The sequence below is a fragment of the Argentina silus genome (assembly GCF_951799395.1).
Source record: "Argentina silus genome assembly, chromosome: 2".
Lineage (NCBI taxonomy): Eukaryota > Metazoa > Chordata > Actinopteri > Argentiniformes > Argentinidae > Argentina > Argentina silus.
Window position 1 is genome coordinate 4,373,025 of NC_139656.1, and position 22,069 is coordinate 4,395,093.

General features: G+C 42.0%; 1 protein-coding gene across 1 annotated transcript in view; it reads left to right on the plus strand.

Annotated features, from left to right (window-relative positions):
• nrxn2a (neurexin 2a) overlaps positions 1-22,069 on the plus strand; it is a gene marked incomplete at both ends in the record, with an annotated part of 124,084 nt that overhangs the window by 100,062 nt on the left and 1,953 nt on the right. The window contains 3 exon segments of the mRNA XM_083686856.1: positions 10,323-10,494; positions 14,781-15,109; positions 18,714-18,792. Of these exon segments, the coding sequence (XP_083542982.1) occupies positions 10,323-10,494; positions 14,781-15,109; positions 18,714-18,792 (580 nt within the window).

A 22,069-nucleotide genomic window follows, 5' to 3' on the forward strand; every position in this document is an offset into this window, starting at 1 on the left:
CTAACCTCTTTCTAGAGAATAGGGAAATAAAGCCCAAATCATGATTTGCGGTAGATCAAAGCTGTGTCTAATATTGTATGATGGCATCTTTACTGCCTCAGTCAGAAATAGCTCCTCTTGTCATGCCTGTCACTCATGCAGAGGTTGCAGTTATTCCAAATTACCAACAACAACGTCTAATCCAATTGGTCATGAAGGTGACAGCAGCGATGTATGTCGTGTTAGAGCGTCACTGTGTTTAGCCCTGCTGTTGGCATCAGGTTATATCCTGCTCAGAAACAGCTGCATGACAGAATTAATGCATATGTGGAATATATGATGTGTGTCACATGTCTCCTATTTCTCCCTGCGACTGAACTTGCTGCAGTTTAGGCACCAGGGGCGAGTTTCTCTTCTGTAAGCCATTAGTCATTCAGCCCCAGTGAGTCTGAGGCTTGGTTGGATCCAGAGGGTCTGCAGGAGCTCGCTGACGGATGGGGGTGTGAGTGGAGGGCCATTGGCGGTGTCTGGTAGTTTGAGTAGAGGCCTGCTCTGTGTGAGAGGTGTATTGATTACTCCCAGCGCAGGGTCGGTGATTAATTTGCTGACATAGAGTAGGTTGTGGTTAGTCACAGAGCAAAAAGTTGCCACCTGGTATCCTCTGGGTCCTGGGTCTCTCTTTCTTTCTTTCTTTTTCTCTCTCTCTCTCTCTCTCTCTCTCTCTCTCTCTCTCTCTCTCTCTGTGAGCCACTACAGGAGGAAGGTGCATTTGGGTTCGCTGCCCTCTCTGTCAGGATGGACATGATGGATTACTGGAGCTTGATGTCCATTTGGGTGTGATGGGAACATTCTGCTGAAAAGCCTATGGGAAGACTGTGTAACTGTGTATACACTACATGTCCTATGGCAGACATGTAGCCAACAGGTTGTCGGCATACTCGCCGCTTCCCCTGGAACAGGAGAACTGCAAATAAAGGCATTCAAATACACTTAATTGCACAAACAAAGAAGGAGGTGACAAACTACAGGATCATTTGATTTGATAATTTGAGTAAAGACAAAGGAGCTTGTCTGATGAGAAAGTAAAGAGCTGGAACTCTTCCTAGAGTAATTAGCTGAACCCACCCATCTGTTTGATTAATACTCACATCAAATTTGCCTACCCCCAGCTGTGGCCCATTATGGTATTTAGTTAGCATCCCGTGGTAAAGGCTAGCACTTTGGATGGATTGAAAAATACAATAGGAAGGGAATTGTACTGTTAGGTAAGCGGTATAGCTAAATGTTCACTGTATGTGTTGTGCATTTGCTTTTGTATCCGTGGAATAAAATCACATGTTGTCTTATTTGTGTGTCTGTTATAAGGGGGCTGCTTCATGCTCATCCTAACTGTCCCCACTGGATCAGGACTTATCCTGGGGGGTCGTAGAGATAGTAGAGAGAGAGAGAGAGTCCTGATGTTACGGTGTTCTCTGTCCATCTTCCCTCCAGTATGCCATAAGGAACTTGGCCACTCCACAGGAGCATGTTGTGTGGGCAGTATGTAGCAAGCGATGCCTTGAGTCATCAACTCCATGAACTGAATGGTCTACACAGGCCCAACAGCACAAAATTGGCTTGCTCCTGTCCATAGATAGACGTTGCCTCCGGCGCTGTCCATGGTTCTGAAAGGATGACACAGGCTAGCGTATTTGAGCTGGGGGGCTATCCATGGTGCTGAAACAGGCTATACAGGCTGGTTGAGGTGTGGGTGGGACCATTGACGTACACTCACCGAACACTTTATTAGGAACACCTGTACACCTTCTCATGGTGGAGGTGGTGTGATAGTGTGGGGAATGTTTTCTTGGCACACTTTGAGCCTGTTAATACCAATCAATCATCGCTTAAATGCCACAGCCTATTTGAGTACTGTTGCTGACCATGTGCATCCCTTCATGGCCACAATTTACCCATCTTCTAATGGCTACTTCCAGCATGATAATGCACCATGTCACAAAGCAAAAGTCGTCTCCAACTGGTTTCATGAACATGATAATGAGTTCAGTGTTCTTCAGTGGCCTTCCCAATCCAATAGAACACCTTTGGGATGTGGTAGAACGGGAGATTCACAGCTTGAAAGTGCACCTGAAAAATCTGCAGGAATTGCGTGATGCAATCATGTCATCATGGACCACAATCTCAAAGGAATGTTTCCAACATCTTGTGGAATCAATGCCATGAAGAATTGAGACTGTTTTGAGAGCAAAGGGAGGCCGTACCCAGTATTAGTATAGTGTTCCTAATGAAGAGCAAAGGGAGGCCCTACCCAGTATTAGTATAGTGTTCCTAATAAAGTGTTCGGTGAGTGTACCATTGGCTGCAACTAGCAGGCTGTATTGGTACAGATGTATTGTTTGTCTGGCCATCTTTAAGGTTCTAACTTCTAGCTGATTTTATTGTTTCAACTACCAGCAGCAACAGTCTTTAGATCATCAGTACATGTCTCTGAAGTGATTATGAAAACTCACATCGCTAGTGTGACTCAAGGTAAACGCAGGGTTCTGCTCCAAAGCTAAATCTCCTACCCACATCTGACTGTTTGTGGAACTCTCTGACTGCTCAACAGATGCCTGTGGTAGTTTCCTTCCCCTGGGGAAATCAGCCTTTTTAGCAATGTGTAGCCCCAGGACAGATGCCGTGATGAGAACTAGAGGGGGGGGTCTATCACAAGGCAGTGTGTGGTGTAATAATTAAAACCACACCTGTTCCTGTAACAAGGGGGCGACAGTCAGGAGAGGAGGCTAAGACTTTGATTCAACCCTTTCCCTCTTCTCGCCATTCCAAATTGAATTGAGAATGGATAATATAATAATAATAACATATGCCATTTAGCTGACACTTTCATCCAAAGTGACTCACATTGCAGTGAGTGCATACATTTTTTAGTATATATGGTCCCAGCGGGAATCAAACCCACAACCTTAGTGTTGTTAACACCGTGCTCTACCAACTGAGCCACAGAGGACCACTGGATGTTGTTATTCCCTGCTTCACTTCTTTGAATTCCATGATATACTAACTCTTATATTTCTCACCATCTTGATGATTTTTTGTTGTGCTTGATTAATGGTGTACTTCAACATTTTGGGCAAGCATTTTTTCAGTACACCTTTTTCAGGTTGTTTTGGACCCCTCTCAGAAAGTGATTCCATAAACATCTTCTGATAACATGCGGATGACGGTAGACTAGTCTGCATCTGACAATAGGTACTGTGCTTTGCTGCCTACAAATGCCTACACATTTTAACCCTGCATCCTTCTTGCATAGAATCATGAATTTCACTGAGTGGTTTGATATGATAGCAACTCATGAGACGACAATACGTAAAACATTTGTGACAATAAGAAAATATTCTGATTGTCTATGTCTCCTCCCAGGGTAAGCTGATAGTGTATAACCAAGTATACCCCTAGTGTATAGTCAGCTTTGGAGATCAACTTGCTTCTGTCCATTTGGAATTATTATAAAGACACCTAAATCTGTACTACGTCTTCATGTAAGGAGATGCAGGAGAAGCTATACATGCCCTCTGAGGAATTAGGATTAGGAAAAAGGATTACAACACTCCAAAAATACCCCTAATTTATTGCTTGTGTCTATTGAAAATGGCCTTTTAGCCTTTTCACACCTTGTCTGCTTCAACCCCGTCTAATTCCGCGGAGGAAGGAAGGTGTCATGCCACACTTCACTTTAATTTCCAACTGCACCACTGCATATGTTTGCCTCCTGTTTTTATACACACCTTATGGGATGCTTTAGCTGTGAATGTGTTTTAGTGCTTTTCATCATGTTAAACAAGCATGGGTGTAATTAGCTTACAAATGTGATAGCATTCTCTATTTTTCTGCTCCTCCTCTCTTTTGAGTGGAAATGCCATGTCTGAGTTTATGAGCATTACTTGGCTCCGGTGCGTGCCACGCACATAAAGGTAGAGATTGTAATGCGCAGCAATTCCTCCAGCAATGTCTTCCCTTGAGTAACATATTCAAATTGTTAATTTAGTTTGTAGATGTTTATACCGGAGCTTTTTAGATGTCCCTGATAAGAATCCATTCATATTTTAACTCTTACGCCATTTTCTGTCTTGGTTTCAATTCAAACTTTATTTATAGAGCACATTTCATGCACAGATGCAACACAATGCGCTTTAGAAGAATATGAATAAAAACAATTTAAATATAATGAGCCAAAACATAAGCGGATAACAAGTATAACAGTCTTGACTTGACTATTGATGGAATAACCCGAAGTCATACATGTTCTTATCAAGCTGTCATATGAAAAGAACTAAGCTGTTGATATTACAAGGTTACCTGGTATGGTTCAGTGCACAGACACCTTTAGAGTGTGAGGATAGAGAATGATGAGGAGAAACCACACTGTATTCTTCCCTTGAGGAAACATGTTCCCTGCTGTCCAATTACATGAGCCGTGCTGCCCTCACAGACCAGCCCCCCTGATGCCTGGTCCTGGGGAGAAGGTTGCCATCAGGACAGGGCCTTGGGGAGCCACTGCAGAGAGGGACACTGGGGTAGCATCCGGCAGACAGCTGGCCTATGATAGGCTGGCCTCCCCACTGCGTGGGACATGGATCCTTTTCTTACAGGGGTATCTCAGCATGGACATTGCTACAGGAGCAAGTCGAGGTTCATTCATTTGCTGTCCGACTGTTTGGCTTCTTGCATCTGAAACAACGATAGCGCTTAGGCATGCCTCCCTCCCAGGATTCCAATTCCTGGAGCCATTCTAGGCCTACATTATTGAATTGTCAAGAGCACTCAGACTGTTAAACTAGTATTACTCTATTGTAGTATTTATTCATGTATTTTGTCCTTTGAATCTGGCCCAGATGTTTTGGCCAGTCCCTGGGCTATATCTACTCTGAGTGCCATGAAGCAGAAGAATAGCTGCAGGTACAGTAGGCTTACATGCAGCTGCACTGAGCATGACTGATCTGTGTGTTCCAGTGGGGAGCCAGATGCCTGGGAAATGCCCCCATAAGCAACAACCAATGCCCTTGTCACAACAGCAGGGTGGATGGCTGACAACGGCCTCTCCTGACAGAACCTGCCAGACCATGTTAGTGGTCCAAACACAGAGACAGGAGTGTTTCTAAATCATGCCACGGAGCAAGGCTAGGATGTGTTGACTTGCTCAAGGAAAGATGCTGCCCTAAGTTAGTTGTCAGACAGGTGTTTTGGACCATGTTGATTCTGCCATAGTGTTAAGTCAGCAGAGAAAAAGTCTAGATTTGAACAGGAAGGGCAGATGGGCCTGCTCTGCTCTTCTGGCCCCCGGAGTTCGTGAATTATGTATGGTTGTCCAAAGAAAATGGACTGGGTCTGACTTACGTCCAGAGTGCCCCCATTTCTTCTTTATGAATACTACATGGCATGCCTCAGGGGAGTGAGAATTTAGCCCAAGGCGTGACTGAACAATAACACTGGTATGCACAGGAGAATGTGAAAGAGGGAAATATAAGCAAGGTGACTTTCAAGCTTGTCAATAAAGGTAGAAAGATAATTTGATAGGTGTTGAAAATGCTGCAAATCCACCTCCAAGAGAATATACAGAGTTTGAGGGTTATGTGAAGACTTTAAGTTTATGTGAAGACTTTAAGTAAAGACAATCTTCTCCCTTTTACTCGTCTCAATTTGATTACCCAGCTGTTCCTGGCGGATTATAAGTGGAGCAGTTTTGCCACTTACCTCGTTCCGAAGCTATTGCGTATATAAGCCTGGAATAACAACAACTCAAATCGGCCTCAGTGGGAGTGAATTTACCGAGTAAAATATTTGTCACGTAATGCACAGTCATGTGTGGTGTGCAAGCACTGGGAAGAAGTACTGTTTTTTCCAATCTTTGTGTTGGGTAAACGAAGGCCAAATTTGATGCGTAGGTCCACCAGACCCTCGGAGCATATCGGGATGTGTCTGGGAACAAGATGAGTTATGGCCCTAACTAGCCACACAGCCTTTAGCTCCTGAGGCAATGAGAAATATAATTCAAGTCACTGCAATATTCACAAGGACGGCAATTTGAAGAAACCGCTGCATGCCTCCGTTTTGCCCTGCGGCAGCCCAACAATGTGCACAAAGTGTTTGGGAGGTATAGTGTACCTCCAGGCCAAATGAATCACAAAATGGTTCCTCTGTTAAAGGGATTTATCAGACACTACCACAGCCCTCTGGGAGCACTGATGGCCTTCTCTTAACACATCCCCGCCACCTCCCTTTAAGCAGACAATCAGAATAGAGCACATGGGGATTGTAATGACAGGGATTAGGTCTGGCACGAGAGCTGGGTGACACAAGAGTTTTTAACAACCAGCACAATGCACAAGAGAGAATATCTCAACCTGCTGTGTGACTTTATGACTGTATCACTAGCCACCACTGGTAGTAATACAGGAGCACCATGTTGACATTAGATAATGTGACTTCGTCGGTTGAGCCTCCAAGCATCGTGTAGGAATGACGCCACCTGTTGTAAGACAATGGGGGCACCCTGGATCACTTAACTCTTGAAAAGAACATGTGATTGTCTACATAGTGTACTTCACAGTATGTGATGGAGGTGTGTGTGTGTGTGTGTGTGTGTGTGTGTGTGCATGTGTAAAGAAATGCTTTATAATGCTTTTTGACAATTTGATTGGCTTAGGCTGGACTCTGGAAGGACGCTCATCTGAAATTGCCGCTTGTCAGTCAGTGTGATATGAGTGTGTGAGCCAGCCACTGACTAAATGAAAGCCAGGTGCCTGGGCTGAAGGTATTGTCAGGACATCAGCAACATTGTTTGAGTAAATAAAGCTACCTACCTACCTACCTACCTACCTACCTACGTACCTACCTACCTACCTACCTACCTAAAGAACTAGCCAACTAACTATAATCTATATATTTTTGTATATGTTTGTAGTACTTAGTTTGAATCATCTAAAGTGGCACAGTAGCCTACCCTCCGCTGGTGAGACGGGTGTCTATGTCTGCAAACACATCGTCTGTCGTGTGTATGATTCATTATCCAACCTGTGTTATGACCAAGCTTAAATGTTTTGTCTTGTTCTTTTTGCTCAAATAGTTGTGCCCCCTTTAGAAATGTCATGTGCCCCCTTAGTTACTTCCCCCTGGTGCCAGGCCTAGTGTGTGTGTGTGGGGGGGGGGGCTAGGGGCGGGGCGGGGTGTGTGTCTGTGTGTGTGTGTGTGTGTGTGTGTGTGTGTGTGTGTGTGTGTGTGTGTGTGTGTGTATGTGTGTGTGTGTGCACGCAGCATCCTACATTAAGCTGTACTTTAGTCCCTCCTACGCGCCATCAAACACATTAAAATGTGACGCTGCTCACATATACTATTAATGCACACAACCCACACAGCCTTCCCCCGGTTGAGCACCATTCAGTAGATGTGGCTGAGTGGCAGTGTGAGTGTCAGGGACAGAGGTGTGGGCGAGAGGGAATGATTTCTACTGTGAGACGCTGTCTGTCACTCACAAGGCTTTCTGCTCAACAGAACAGGATATAGAGTTCTCCTTGGGTGGTTATTTTTGACAGCTCCATCTGATTTTCCCGCTTTTATTATTAGCTATGGTCCCCAGTCTACAGTTGGTGGTACATAACAGATGCTTAAAGAAGTTGCACATTAGCATTTCTTAAATACTGTATGTATTAAGTAAAGTGAGCAGGTTGGAAGCCCGGGTATTAAAAACAGCATGGCACATTATAGAAACACCATGCAAGTGGATGTTAGGGGGACATGAGCTCACACTGAGCACCTGGGACACTGACCGTGACCCTGGTCTGACTAGGAGATACATACACAGAGCAAGGAATGGCTTTTACTGCTGCAGCCGTTTTAATCTATTTCAAGGCGCTGTGGGGGTGAAATGGAGGGCAGAAAAGATTCTGGAAGTACATGTCCTCTCCCTCACCTTTCCTAACAGCCAAGGTGCTCTGCCCTCCCGCGTGTGTCCTGTTGTATTCCTCCCTCCCTCCCTCCCTCCCTCCCTCCCATCTCCACCCACCCTCCAGATCCTTGCTGTACCAGAGGAAAATGTCATCCAACTATCTGTAAGAACTGATGGGGTCAGTGAACATCACACTTATGTATTGGAACGCTGAGATCTTTCAAGATGAGAAATGTATAGAGCACATGACGGGGCTGCTCTTACAAGAGTAGTGCTGGGCTCAAGTTCATCTCCTCTTTCCTTCTTTGTAGCTCATAACTTGAGCAGCGGTTGAAAAGAAATGACTTCCTGTGAGGGTTGCTGGCTAAAGGAGTTTATGCTTGACCCCAGTCTAAAATACAATCTCGTGGAAAATCTATAAGATGGCTGATCCACACACTGCCACGGGATAAATATTTGACCAGGAGGACCTACTGGTATTAATGGTGGTGACTGTGGGGGGGGTCAACCAAAGGTTTTGTCAGTTAAGAGCACCGTGGCTATGAAATGTACACACAGTTTTAATCAAATAGAGAAAATACATATATATAGTGTTTTACATATATATACAGTATATACTGTATATAAACACAACTATATACAGTTTATAGCTATACAATAACTTTTACAACACAGTATATGGATGTTATATGACACTATATGACAGTGTCATTTACTGGCAGCTATGATGCTCCTGGAGATGTGCCCCGGTTTAGCATATGACTCTGACTTAGGCTGATCTAAGTGATCCGGAGAGGTGAGAGGACTCATCCTCTCTCATCCCTGCTGACAGACACCTTCTGGCAGTTTGCCCTTTGAAGTAGCCATATTGATGGATCAACCTTATCACATCTGACTCCCTCTGATCTTCTCATCTGAGACTACATGTGAATTAACTCCCAAGATGCCAGCTATCAGCCTGCACTCCTTCCAAATTCTCCTCTTGACAATGTGGTAAAACTTTACAGCTTTACAAGTCGCCCTTGTTATGTGTGTGTGATGCTGGAACTACTCCGGTAACAATATAGTGTTATATAGTATTTTGGTAACTGCTTTGAAATTGCATAGTAATGAAGTTGAATGCTTTTAGTTATGTCTGGAGGGACTAGGAATCGTAAACAGGTTGAATAGATTTCCTGTAATAAAAACAATATAACCTACAGTATCAACTCTGTTTTGTGATTGCAAGGCTTTACAGATGTACAACTCACTGAATCACTAACATAACAATTTGTTAATTTGTTGACTAGATCTTACAACACCATTACTACATACACAGCTATAAGACCAATTGAATGACAGTGCTATGGACAATACTACTACCATCAAAGTCACAAAAAATAAGGAAGCACTCACATATAGCTTTGAACATTGCCAGAGTAATGAAATGTGGAGTGTTTGGTAAACAATACCTTTCGCCAATCCCTCCTTTTTCTTTGATCAAGATTTAGCCTTCATTGTCATGAACTCTCGTTTCTCTCAGCCTCAAGTGTCTCTTCATGTCAATCTTGCTTTCTCTATAACCAGAGCAGGCACATACTTGACTGCTTTGACTTACAGAATCCCTGACAGTGCCATCTGACTGCCAAGTGCATTTCAGAAAGCACTAAATCTTAGTCCCATTTGTTTAAAAGTAGGCATTTAGAGCAGATGAAACATTTAGAATGTGGACCTTGATGTGAGTGGTGAGCTTGGGTTTCATCCTCTAGACTGTGGTTGGATAATGGTTGAGGTGTAGGACAGCCGATACAGTCCTCAGGGAGACTAGTCTTCTGCACTCTGCAACCCCAGAGTGCCTCTCACTCCTACATTAGCACTCTGACCTTGTAGTGCCACTACAGAGACTGCAGACGTGCCGGGTACAGAGAGCACACACAATCACGCACGCACGCAGACATGCACTGTCTGGTTCCTCGGTCTCCTACCAGACCAGTGCCACCCAGAGGTAGACAAGGGAAGTGGCTGTGACCTTTGACGAAGGTCACCACGAGCGAAGGTGCAGACAGTCAGAGGGATCGGTCAGCCAAAACAGAAACAGCAGGATTCTGTCAACAGTGATCTACATCTGGGAGTCTGAGCTGCTTGCTGGGGGAGGCTGCTGCTGAATTCAAAAGATAGAGATGTACTCCTTTCAACATACTGCCCTTGTCACAGAGGATAACCCCGGGTTGCTCAGCCAAGAGCTTCACATGTGCAGCTCTGAAGCAATAAAAAACATGAGGAAGATTTTACTTCCTTGTTTACCACCAACCCACAATTTTATCCTTGACTTATTTTTGGTATACCATCTGTCTGCTTTTGTCAACATTTCAGAAATGTCTCCACTTCTCATTTGCCTTCTCTGTCTCTCTGTCACCTCCAGGAACAAGGAAAGATCGGTGTGATTTTTAACGTGGGGACGGATGACATCACTATTGATGAGCCAGCTGTCATAGTAAACGATGGCAAGTACCATGTTGTGCGCTTCACACGCAGTGGCGGTAATGCCACTCTCCAGGTGGACAACCAGCCGGTCATCGAGCGCTACCCACCAGGTAAGACATGATGCAGGGAACCGGAGGACAAGGTTGGAAATGGAGAAGAGGGGTGGGAGTGGGCAGGCAAGTGTACATGGATGGAGAGAGAGAGAGAGAGAGAGAGAGAGAGAGAGAGAGAGAGAGAGCGTGTGAGAAAGAGAGAGAGAGAAGAAAGGGAATACTCCAGCCAGTCTGACTTTTATACATAGAGATACTGCACAAAATGTCTTGTCATTCCAGCCCGACCATCAGACATAAAATATCACCCAAATTCAAGAACAGTTATTGAATGTTGCTTGGCAAGCAAATCAAAATGGAATTGGAAATATTCCTCTGTGAAAGACTAAATTGATCCCTTTTTTTCAGCACACCCCAGCATTTTTGATGTGTGCCATTTGGTTTTGGTATGTGCCATTTCACTATTTTATGTATTCCAAGCACTTTATGGAGACGCCACATGGAGGGCCCAGATAACTGTTGCATAAACAATCTAATAACAATCTGAAATTGACACATTTTCCTCCAAGCTGTTTTGCTGAGTACATCCAACAGAGGATGAATTTTCGTTTGCCACAGTAATTGCTTGATGCAGAGTGGAGGGAATGGATGAAACTGAAAATTTGATTCCCACAGAACCTAGGTGCAATGAAGGACCCTTCAGTAACAGCTTGGCTTGATGCAGAGTGGAGGGAATGGATGAAACTGAAAATTTGATTCCCACAGAACCTAGGTGCAATAAAGGACCCTTCAGCTAAAACTCAGTTCTCACTTTATCCCCCCCTGTCTGTGAAATTAGCTTTTATACGAGTGCACTGAACGTGTGTGTGGTATGAGAGGCAGGAGGAGGAAGAGTGAACCTCTTAAGCCTTCTGCTCCATGTCCCATAAGACTTTCTCCCTCCTCCTCTACCGACAAATAGACTCAAACATAACCTCTATGTACCTCACACCACACAGTATCTGTTTATTTTACCCTCAAGTTGATGTCAACAATAGAGGAATATGAACATTTGATTATTTCCTAAGGCTGGTCAGGGTCATTGACTCCAGCTCCTCTACTCGCTTTAGTCGGAACTCAAGTCTGCTCTTAATGATGTTTATGAAAGACAACTCTCTCTCTCTCTCTCTCTCTCTCCCTCCTCTGTGCTCAGGGACACTTACATATTCATGTTGTTTTTCAGGAAGACATTTTCTGGATATTCAATGCGTGCTCTCATTATAACAAGTCTAGTCCAGTTACATAAGCAGTGTTCCATGTCCACATTTGGCACAGACATTCTTCTTTTATGAGCTTTTTATCAAGTGGTTTTAACACTTTACAACAACTTTAGGTAGTAGTACTATTTCTAAGCATCAAGAAAGCATTTATAAGCATGTTTGAGGCTTTAGAATCGTCATTAGTTACAGTACAGTATAAGCATTTATAAAATATGTATATGCATTTATGATTGTTGATTAAGTTGTTGTACACGTAAAGGCTATCTCATCCGCCCTACCATTAATTCTGGTTTAGTGACCACATCAGTGATTGATGCAGCCAATGTTTACAGTGTTTGAAATGAAAGGAGCAGTTATGAACATGAGAGCTTTGAGAGAGATTAGAGATGTCACAGTGGGAGTTAAGATTTGAATTGATTATTTCTAGCAGGAACTTCATTCTGTTGAAGTTCTAACAGAATTGTCATCCACATTCACACAGACACAGAGGACAATGAAATGTCTAATTAAACAAGTTCTCGTGACAGATTAGGTAGAGTCATACCCTAAGAAGCTGTGTGAGCCCCTGATATATTCATGATAGAATGTCCTATAAAATTACTTTTTTGTTTCAGATCTGTATAATCCATCACTAAATGTAGTATTCATCATGCTTCTTGATAGAAATACAGTATAAGATGAACTGCTGTGTATGAAAGGTCCTCTTATTATCTATTAGGATGAATTACTCTATCCAAGATGGAGGTCAGGAACAAGGAAGCCTGCTAGGCTACAGTCCTACTAGGCTTTAGAAAGGTCCAGAGGAGAAAATGTCTTCCTGAATGTGTTCATGTTGTGTTCATGCATATGGTGTAATCTAAAAATTGAAGTGTGAATTGGTGTTGTATTTTAAATGCATGCTTGCTTGCATTATTCCTGTTTTCTCTCATTTACAATGTTCTCTCTTTTTCCGTTTTGTTTAGTTTGTACTTTTAAGCACTGAAGATAAGCTAAAAAGGTCATAATTACACAAATCACTAAATGAACCAGCTCAGTACTTTATAAATAGAACTAAACTTTATTCTAACTAGTGTACTGTTTGTTACTCACCAATAACTTAATACCACTAAGGGAAAACACAAGTTACATTTAACCTGAAGCTGGGTTAAAATTGATAACTTGCTAAACCTGTTAGCCATGATGCCCTGTCTCTAACCTTGTGATCTTTCAACTTCCAGACTTTAACCTCTAATCTGTCTCTCCAAATTCTTTGAAGGGAACTTTGATAATGAACGCCTGGCTATTGCTAGACAAAGAATCCCATACAGACTTGGTCGGGTAGTTGATGAGTGGCTACTCGATAAAGGTAAAAAAAGAAATCAATTAATCCATTAATTAATTACTAAATCAAGTTACCTGGGTCCCTGGAAGAGGTGCAGTGCCAAGAGACAAAGGAGACAAGCAAAGGATCAAGTGCTGTTACCTACTGTATAAATGGACCTAGAACGGTCAGCTTGTCGGCCTGGGTTTATTTGGACTTTAAATTGACCATGGATTGTTGGAACTATGATCGGAACATGAATCTTTAGTAAAGCAGCCATCTCAGCTATAACCAATAGTCTTTTTGTAATAATTTACCTCAGGTAATTTAGTACCATTCAGAAATACTCCAAATGGGTACAGCATATCTGCCAACAGTATCCTTTGCCATCCCCAGAACGTTCAGGTTTGCTGCACCTCTTCAGAGATTTAAAAAAAATAACTAAACAGAAGATAACTCTTGACTGACTAACCCCCTAACAACGTCCCTCTTAATAACTGTGTGTAATAAGTTGCTGATTTTTACTACTCTGTTATTTGTTTATTCTTGTGACATAAACATTACCCAAATGCTAAATAACATGATAAACAATGGGGAATACATGTTATTTCACAATAAACCTACGTTTGAATTAAGATATCCTGGTTTCTTGAATTACCCCTAAACTGTCGATACTAAACCCTACAACGTAATGTGATCAGATCACACTAAAGCGCTTTATCGCATTCCCCCCCCCCCAAAAAATTAAATGTGGCTGTGTTCTGGCAACCAACATCACAGACTCCTAGTCAAAGATGTTTGCTGGGACAAAGAAACGTCGACCCTGACAGACAGTTACACTAGATTACTGCAACCCAATACCCTAATCGGTATTCTCATGAGATGGGCACATTACCCTCCCTCAGCTGCAGATCTCCGCCGGTGATGTAACACTGCTTATCAGTGATGCTGCTGTCAGTGGCGGAGTCAGATAAACCCAGTCAGGGAGGGAGTGATGAAACACTTTTACCCCTATGACCAGGGGTAGTCCGCCCAACATGTCCCAGCTAAGCACCTTTGACTGGCCTGCCAATCTCCTGCTGAGAGGATGAAGGGGAAGTGCCTTGTGTCCTGTTGTCCATCCATTCAAAACATTGACTACCTCTATGCTGTCTAAGTAATGTTACAATGTCACCTTTTATCCAAGACTTTCTCTCAGACACAATTATAGCAAAATCAAAGTAAATGATAATTAGTATAGTACTTGATTTATTATGCCATCTTACCTTAAATTGGAAAAGTTTAAAAGCCCCTGAAAAGCCCACCTGTGACCTGTAGGCCAAGATAAAGGCAACACTGACTCTCAGGTGAAAGGACTTGAAAGTATCATTAACACCATCACTACCATTCAAACCTAGCTCACCTAAATAGAATAATCAGAATATTAGAGTGGTAAAGGAAGTTCACTTATGATTGACCCCTGTATGCCTAAAGTCTGAGTAGAACATTTGCCTAGGAGCTGGCAGATGGCACTAAAGCTATGGAATACAAATCAGACTACTGTAATTAAATTCAACATTTTAGGCAAGCTCTTAACCTACATATTAAGTTCAGTAGCTATCTATTGTTAAAGCCCTACTGGGTTGAATGAGCAGCAGTATATTCCATACCCTTAAATTCCTATAATTCTATGTTTGCCTGTCTGTGTGTCTCTCTTTCTCTCCATTTCCATATCTGTCCCCCTTTTCCTTTCTCTCTCTTGTCCTATCTCTCTTTCCTCTCCCTCATCCTTCTTACTTCACGAATAGGGAGACAGTTGACCATCTTCAACAGCCAGGCAGCGATAAAGATCGGGGGTCATGACAAAGGCAGGCCGTTCCAGGGCCAGATCTCTGGGCTGTACTACAACGGCCTGCAGGTGCTGAAGCTGGCAGCGGAGAGTGACCCCAATGTCCAGGTGGAGGGGAACCTGAGGTTGGTGGGCGACTCGCTCTCAGTGTTGACCACTGAGACCACCTCCAGCACCCCGCTGGCTGCGTCCGACATGTCAACAACCATCATGGAGACCACCACCACCATGGCCACCACCACCACCCGGAGACAGCGCTCGCCCAGCATGAGGGAGAGCATCTCCCAGGTCAGAGGGCATGAAGAGGGCATGGGGGGGGGGGGCATGTAGGCCAGAGCAAGGCAGCCATATTTTGCCTCGTGGGCATTGCTATGAGTGTTGTTGGAGGTGATGAATTGATAATGGAGGAAGAGTGAACCTCTTAAGCCTTCATGTCCTGCAAGGCCTCATAGGTCATCTTATCAGTCTGTTTAGTAATCTAGCATCGTCATTGTACTACGAGAACTTGTGTAGTACTATCCCAATGATTTGAGCTACTGTAGTAATACCAGGGAGTGATTTCGAAGGGATGAAAGCATTGCATAGCATAAGAAGCAGTTTAGTTGTGAGATTTCAGTCTGTCCATTATCAGGGTGTAGGTTGTATGAGCCAGACACTCCATCTACATTATGGTTAATTCAGCCACTCAAACATGGTACACATGAGCACTGCCAAAAGGAACCTTTAAGAGCACTCCCTGACAAAATCTCCCTCTCCCCATCCAGACATGGCCAGCCACTTACCCTTGCCCGTAAGAAGCAGTAATTACTCATTAAAGCCAAAAGGTTTTTTTAATAAAAGAAAACAGACAAAGCGCTGGGCTCGAAGAAGTCTTTGAATATACACTCACTGAACACTTTATTAGAAACACTATACTAATACTCCCTTTGCTCTCAAAACCGCCTCAATTCTTCGAGGCATTGATTCCACAAGATGTTGGAAATATTCCTTTGAGATTGTGGTCCATGATGACATGATTGTATCACGCTATTCCTGCAGATTTTTCAGGTGTACCTTCCAGCTGTGTACCTCACCAAACACTTTATTAGGAACACCTGTACACCTTCTCATAGTGGAGGTGGTGTAATGGTGTGGGGAATGTTTTCTTGGTACAATTTGGGCCTGTTAATACCAATCAATCATCGTTTGAATGCCACAGCCTATTCGAGTATTGTTGCTGACCATGTGCATCCCTTCATGGCCACAATTTCCCATCTTCTAATGGCTACTTCCAGCATGATAATGCACCATGTCACAAAGCAAAAGTCGTCTCAAAATGGTTTCATGAACGTGACAATGAGTTCAGTTTTCTTCAGTGGCCTTCCCAGTCACATGATCTGAATCCAATAGAACACCTTTGGGATGTGGTAAAACAGGAGATTCACAGTTTGAAAGTGCAGGAATCTGCAGGAATTGTGTGATTCAATCATGTCATCGTGGACCACAAATTCAAAGGAATGTTTCCAACATCTTGTGGAACCAATGCCACGAAGAACTGAGGCTGTTTTGAGAGCAAAGGGAGGCCCTACCCAGTATTAGTATAGTGTTCCTAATAAAGTGTTCAGTGAGTGTAAAACAAGAAAATAGAGCTACATCTCTCTTTCTACACTGACTAGAAGCTATATTCGTCCTATGAGCATATATAGATCCACACCAGAAGCCTTGCCACAGTCAGTGTGAGTTGTCAAGACCTATATTCCCTGAATACTCCTTTATTCCAGGGATTAATTCTTATTTGCCCAGTGGTCCACTTTGTTGATCAGGAGATCTGAAGAAAGGTCATGCTCAATAACAATTTATACCAATCATGGCTGCTTATATCCATATCCAGCCATGGTATTAATTTGCATGAGTGTTGATGGACCAAAATTCAGCCTCTGCAGTTCCTGGAGTAGGTTAAACCCAGTCTTGCTGAATATAAATAGCCTTAGGGAGGCCAAGCGAAGCATTAGGGATTTCGAGAGAGACTATCTCAGAGCTGTTATTCAGCCCACAGGCTAACGTGTTTAGAGTTTCACAGCAGATTGTGGCTAACTATCTATCAAAGAGGCGTGCGGATCCTCTCTCCAGCACAATGGAATCGGGAGAAAAGCACTTGGTACTCCTCTATCCTCTATCCTCTGTCTTCCAGTACAGTATGTTCAGTAGGAGCCAGTAGGACAGAGCCTCCCATAAACCAATGGCTCAGAACAACACAAGCTTTACGTTTCTCACTCTCAACCCCCATTACAGGACAGTTGTGGAAAATGTATTGGGGAAAAAAAAATATTGGAAAATGTATTGGGGAAAAAAAAATATTGGAAAATGTATTTTTAAAATGTAAAAAAAAAACGTAATGAAGAACACATACAATTCCACCTCAAATAATCAACTTGTCTTCGGAAAATATACAATACAGTTTCCATGAATGCAGTCAGGCAAATCTAATGTTGCAATAGTCTTTTAACTAGAGAATCAAAATGCCTTGATGGCGCTATATGGATTATAGAGAGCAAGACACAAGTGGCAGACAAGATAACTCTTTTATCATCCTCCAGTTTAAAACGACAAAGCAATTGCCCTGATCAAAGTTACTAAAGCTTTATTAAAAAAAAGGAATGCTTTGATACCCTTTCAAATGCTTTCTAAAACTATTGATCAATGACAGTACTTAGTGGAGATATGCTAATGTGTTTGGGAGATATGCTAAAATGAAGTGTAGGCTACTGGTCCTGGTCCTGTCAGTGCCAGGTTGCAGCAGTCTTAAGCCACTCTATATGACTGCCCAGGGTAAATATAATGATCCAGAGGGTCAAATAGGCTCCTTCCTTTAAACCAGTAAATTGATTCGGCCATCCATAAGATTATGACGTAGGTGAATCACTGTCAATCATGCCCTAACTGTTTACTCCAAGTGTCAAACTGCCATGTCTATGTAAATCAATGCCATTATCATAGATTTACATAGATCAAGATTCGCAAGCCCTTGTTGAATTTAAATCATCTTTCTGAAGGTCATAATGGCAGACAGCTTTATGTTTTGGCTTCACCTACTGGTGGTTTGTAGTAACTACAGCTACCAAACAACTAGCAACCAATATGTTCACTGATGTTTGTTTTTTGACATTTGAGAGTATTCTTGTTTTTCAGCTTTGTGACAATTGCATTATCATGAACATATTTCAATATGTATAACCTATTGATCTTTCAAATTAATATTGATGCATTTCATATTGACAGTTAATACACCGTGAATACATTGCATTCTTTGCATACTTTGAAAATGAGAATTGATTTAAAAAAATGCTTTTAAGCCAACTCAGATGTAGATGTGCTGTATGAGATAGATTTACAAATGTATATACTCTATCCAGCAATACACAGAGTATATTATTAGTAATGACATTTGTATGCTTTCACATTTGTAGACAAAATTATGCATTTAAATAAGCTCTTGATCAAACTGCATGATGTGTGCGAGTGAAAGTTTCTGAATGAGGATTTTAGTTCACAATATATTCAGGTGCGGGAGTTAAGAAATAAAAAAGAGATGCATCTGCTTGAGCAAAACCACTGAATCATGAAACCACTGTGAAATTGAATCCTGAGCTCATTATTGGATTTTTTTTTTTGTCTACCTCTGTTATTGATCAAGTGGAAACAGCAATTGCAATATGCTACAGCTTTAGTTTGTGAGGGAAATCTCAAATAATGAATTGAACTCTCTTAGGGAGTCACTAAATCATCTTGAAATGTCTCTTATGCTAGATATTGACAAAATAATGCTAAGTAAGATAGATTGCAACGTCAACCAAGTGTTATCGGCTTGTAGACAGAGAGCTCATTGTCCCTATCTTCTCCTCCTTAGTCTCAGAATTCAGACGACTTGTTGGTGGCGTCTGCTGAGTGCCCCAGTGATGACGAGGACCTGGAGGAATGTGAGCCTGGGACAGGTGAGTCAGCCCTGGTTCTCCTCTGTGATGCCATGGCCCTAAGTGGGAAGATTTCTCCTACGAACTGTATATTTTTATGGAACCTTTGCTAGTTTTAATGAGCTTGTGGATAGATTTCACTGGCCTCTGTCTAACCTCGCTATTTCGGAGTCTGCAGTTTGCATCTCTTCACTGTTAATGTTTCCCTCAGTTACTTCCAAACTCAATATTGTATTGAACATAAGGCCACGGTTAATAAGGCACAAGACCATGGCTGATAATTACTCGATAAAAAGGCAGAAAGGTAGAGAAGACACTAATGGCCTCCACTCAGTGATGGATGATTGCTATTGTCTATATTAGAACAACTATTACACTTAAGTATGGGTGTGATTAAAACACCTTGTTATGGGTTAGACTTACTTGTTACTACCCTATAAATGTTCTGATGAATGTATGTAAAGGCCATGTAAAACAGTACATCAGACCAGGGCTGGGCGATAAAAGTGTTTTATTTTTATTTTTATTATTTTTTGACTCGATCATAATGACTTAAGTGATCTTATCGCGATAAATTTCATTTTGCGTCCTGCTTATCCGCTCCCCGTTGAAATCTGATGAAGAGCAGAAGAAAACAGAGACAGGACGCATGAAAAGCGAGAGAGAGAGAGCGTTGTTTTCTTTTCTTTCCTCTCCTCTCCTCTCCCTAGACTCCTTCACTCAAGCCCGTTTGCTCACACGCACATACACACACAGTAGAGGCTGCGCATAAACGATATTTTCCCTTGTGGATGTTTTGTTGGTAACTATGTTTGTCATCCGAACTGTCCAGCGTTTTACCGAAACATTTCAAAAGTTTCCAGTTTAACTATTGATTTGTCGTCTTTACTATTGATTTGAACCGGGTATAGCTCTAGGACTGACTTGATTGGTTTGACAGAATCAGTTTCTCAATAATTTGCTGGATTCTCTCAATTAATCTATTTACAGTGCATTTACAATCTAGGCCAGTGCCTTTGAAAAAAATAATGGCTTCTCAAAAATTAATTTACTCTAGACTATGCTGGCATTGTAGACACTTGGGCAGTTACAAGAAGAAAGATTGGCAGGGAAATTTGGCTGTGTATGGTTAATAACAGAGCATATTCTAATATTAATAATCTGACTTCATTTAATTTAATTAACACTATGTGCAAATAATTGTTGAGTTTGGGTTGACTAGAGCAAGAATGGTCAAGTGAGAATAAATCAAATGAGGCTTTAATAACATTGTAAATGAATACATCTATTACAAGGCAAATACACCATAAATAAATGTTACATCCTACCCTCATGGTAAATGAGAGAAAGAGCAGAAAGAGAGAGGAAATAAGACATGGCCTGCATACTCACAGACCCAAGGCTGGAACCACAATAGGAAGAAAAAGAGAAAGATCTGCTCTTTAACATTCATTTGAACGATCAGTATTGTCAAGTGACACTTAGCATTCAAACAGTATTCAAACAGTCAAGAGAGAATGTACTCCCATGCTGACAGTAAACAACAGTTTGGTTAGGGTTACGGTTAGGGTTAAGGGGAGACAGACTTGGTTTGTCCGCCTTCAGTATCATATACACTCACTGAACACTTTATTAGGAACTCCTGTACACCTTCTCATGGTGGAGGTGGTGTAATGGTGTGGGGAATGTTTTCTTGGTACACTTTGGGCCTGTTAATACCAATCAATCATCGTTTGAATGCCACAGCCTATTTGAGTATTGTTGCTGACCATGTGCATCCCTTCATGGCCACAATTTACCCATCTTCTAATGGCTACTTCCAGCATTATAATGCACCATGTCACAAAGCAAAAATCGTCTCAAACTGGTTTTATGAACATGTTCTTCAGTGGCCTTCCCAGTCACCAGATCTGAACCCAATAGAACACCTTTGGGATGTGGTAGAACGGGAGATTCACAGCTTGAAAGTGCACCTGAAAAATCTGCAGGAATTGCGTGATGCAATCATGTCATTATGGACCAAAATCTCAAAGGAATGTTTCCAACATCTTGTGGAATCAATGCCACAAATAATTGAGGCTGTTTTGAGAGCAAAGGGAGGCCCTACCCAGTTTTAGTATAGTGTTCCTAATAAAGTGTTCGGTGAGTGTATGTTAGCTCTCTATTGAATAACCTCTCTAGGTTATTTCTATTGCAGTTTGTTAAGCTAAACTCTTATTCAAAGCAAAGAGGTTGGCACAGGGGAATGTTATTCAGTTCCATCTGTATATTTGTATTGTGCATTCTGAATCTCATGGACACAGTCCACAAGGTACAAAATGAGCAGACCATGTAGAAACAATTGCAATGTTTTCATAGATCTTTAAGAGAATTACCAACTGCTTCCTGACACAGAGTTTTTTGTGCAGCTGAAAATCCTTTAAAAAAAACAAGAACATCAACAGCTACATCTCTCTTTCTACACTGACTAGAAGCTATATTAGGCCTATGTGCATATATAGATCCACACCAAAAGCCTTGCCACAGTCAGTGCACCTAAAAAATCTGCAAGAATTGCGTGATGTAATCATGTCATCATGGACCACAATCTCAAAGGAATGTTTCCAACATCTTGTGGAATCAATACCACAAAGAATTGAGGCTGTTTTAAGAGCAAAGGGAGGCCCTACCCAGTATTAGTATAGTGTTCCTAATAAAGTGTTTCGTGAGTGTATATAAACAGTTGTATGGCTTTATATACAAAGACAATTGATTGATTAGAAACACTTTCTTTTATCACTGGGCCTTGTGCCAATTACACAACCTGTCTTGCTCAGAGGTCTTAGGCCTATTGACCAATTTTCTAGAAGGGTCTCTCATTTTTAATTTCATGCATACAGAATGACAGATATACAGTAGATAGTGACCTCTCGGTACATACCTATTGCCTGGTATTTTGAACCCTCTGGTTTCTTCAGGCTTCAGTCCTAAGCAGAAAATGCCCTTCAAACTTAACAGAGCTTTATTTTATGTATATTGTGATTTTTCCAATTGTTATTAACGATCAATATGAACTAATATATTGTGATAACATTTTTGGCCATATCGCCCAGCCCCAGATTAGACTGTGAGGACAGGTAGTGCCCACACTATCAAGCTAATAGCTTTATTGTACAGTAGGTCAATATGGATGACTGACTGATCTTCATCATACAGCAATCTCTGCGTCTGACCTTTTCAGAAATGTTCAATCATTTACTACTGACTGGCCCTGGAAAGTGTGAGTTGTCAAAGTGAGATTGAAAAAGACACTAATGTC